The 1,470-nt window shown below is 38.5% G+C and overlaps 1 protein-coding gene across 1 annotated transcript in view; it reads right to left on the bottom strand.

Annotated features, from left to right (window-relative positions):
* GRIN3A (glutamate ionotropic receptor NMDA type subunit 3A) overlaps nt 1-1,470 on the bottom strand; it is a 250,352-nt gene that overhangs the window by 143,700 nt on the left and 105,182 nt on the right. Inside the window, exon 4 of the mRNA XM_007950325.1 lies at nt 1,282-1,292. Within this exon, the coding sequence (XP_007948516.1) occupies nt 1,282-1,292 (11 nt within the window). The remainder of the gene's footprint in view (nt 1-1,281; nt 1,293-1,470) is intronic.

Genomic DNA, 1,470 nt, shown 5'->3' with positions numbered 1-1,470 from the left:
GTCTTAAGGCTTAAGGCAGTTTTTCAGTTATTCATTATAAAGATTCCTTCGAGGGTCTTGCCCACTTCCCTTGACCCCTTGCCAAACACTTTGAAACTTCTTCTTTGACTTTACTCATCAGGGAGTTTAAGAAGTGCTAGGCTTATTTTCTGAAGTTCTTTGAGTTCTGTTCTCAAACATATCCATAGGGATGAAAATATTGTCACTGACCTTTCTACATTGTGAATTACTGCCAGGCTCCAAACCTTAGATTCTTCTTTAAAACTTCCAAAGTCTGAATGAACAACATGCAGAAACAGGAATGAAGGCAGAGGTTATCCACTAACCTAACATCCCACACACAAAAGAAAAGATGAAAACTAGGCAGCAGCCATTTATCAGGCCCAAACATAGTATTTTTCAAATTTAGATAATATTTTCTTTATCTGCCCACCACCCATTTTTCTTGTACAACAGCAGATGATGGGGGATGTCAATAAAATACAAAGTTGCCTTTCCTTCCTCCTATGCCAGTAACTATTAAGTGCCTGCTACATGCCAGGCGTCAGAGTAGGCTGAATAATAGTGTCCCTGCTTAATGGAGTTTATATTCTAGCTCAGGACTCAGACACATAGACGGATAATGATGATGAAATGGGCTGAATGTCATCATATAATTTCATGTGCAGAGTGCCTTGGGACCTTGTGGAAGGAGGCATATCACTGAATACAAATCACATCTTGAGGCCAGATTGAATAGCTTGATCTTTATAAAATAAAACACCCCATGGTGTATACAGGGAGCCCTGGTGGTGCAGTGTCTAAGGCATTTGACTGCTAACCCAAACGCTGGTGGTTCAAACCCACCGGCCACTCCCCAGAAGGAAGAGTGGGCTATCTACTTCCATGGAAATACTGCCTCAGAAACCTAAGGAGGGGTCACTATGAGTTGAAAATCGACTCAATGGCAGTGAGTTTGTTTGTTTGTTTGTTTTAAGGTGTATACAACCTAAGCCAACAGCTGCTCCTCTCTGTGGTTTCTAAACATTTTTAGTATCCAAAAGGAACCATTGTTTTATATTCTCCATTTTACATTAGACAGAAAAAGCTAAATGACTCAATGTAGCTTTCAAAAGTGATTTTTCCTATGTTCGCTATTCTAAGTGTCCTTCTAAAATAGTAACTGTTAGAAACTATAAATCAAGGTCTACTTATATGTTTGTTGGTAAGGAGAATGTTTCTTATCCTCAGATAAAATCCTGTGCTTCACTGATGGGCTGCTAAGGAAATAGCAGAACATACCTGGTTCGCTGCTATGAAATAAAAGACGCATAGACTTTAATTTTGTGGGAATTTAAATACAATAAGGGGAATAACAAAGTTCAGATGGTGTTAGAACATCTAGTTTTATCATTAACAGATCCCTAATAAATGAATTTTAAATGTATCTATCAATCTGTCTGTCTGTCTGCCTATTTGGTGTATCACAAC

Source organism: Orycteropus afer, unplaced genomic scaffold (genome assembly GCF_000298275.1).
Source record: "Orycteropus afer afer isolate SDZICR_OR568_19922 unplaced genomic scaffold, OryAfe1.0 scaffold00267, whole genome shotgun sequence".
Classification (NCBI taxonomy): Eukaryota; Metazoa; Chordata; class Mammalia; order Tubulidentata; family Orycteropodidae; genus Orycteropus; species Orycteropus afer.
The sequence above is the reverse complement of the archived record's forward strand: the minus strand, read 5'-3'. Positions and strand labels throughout refer to the sequence as shown.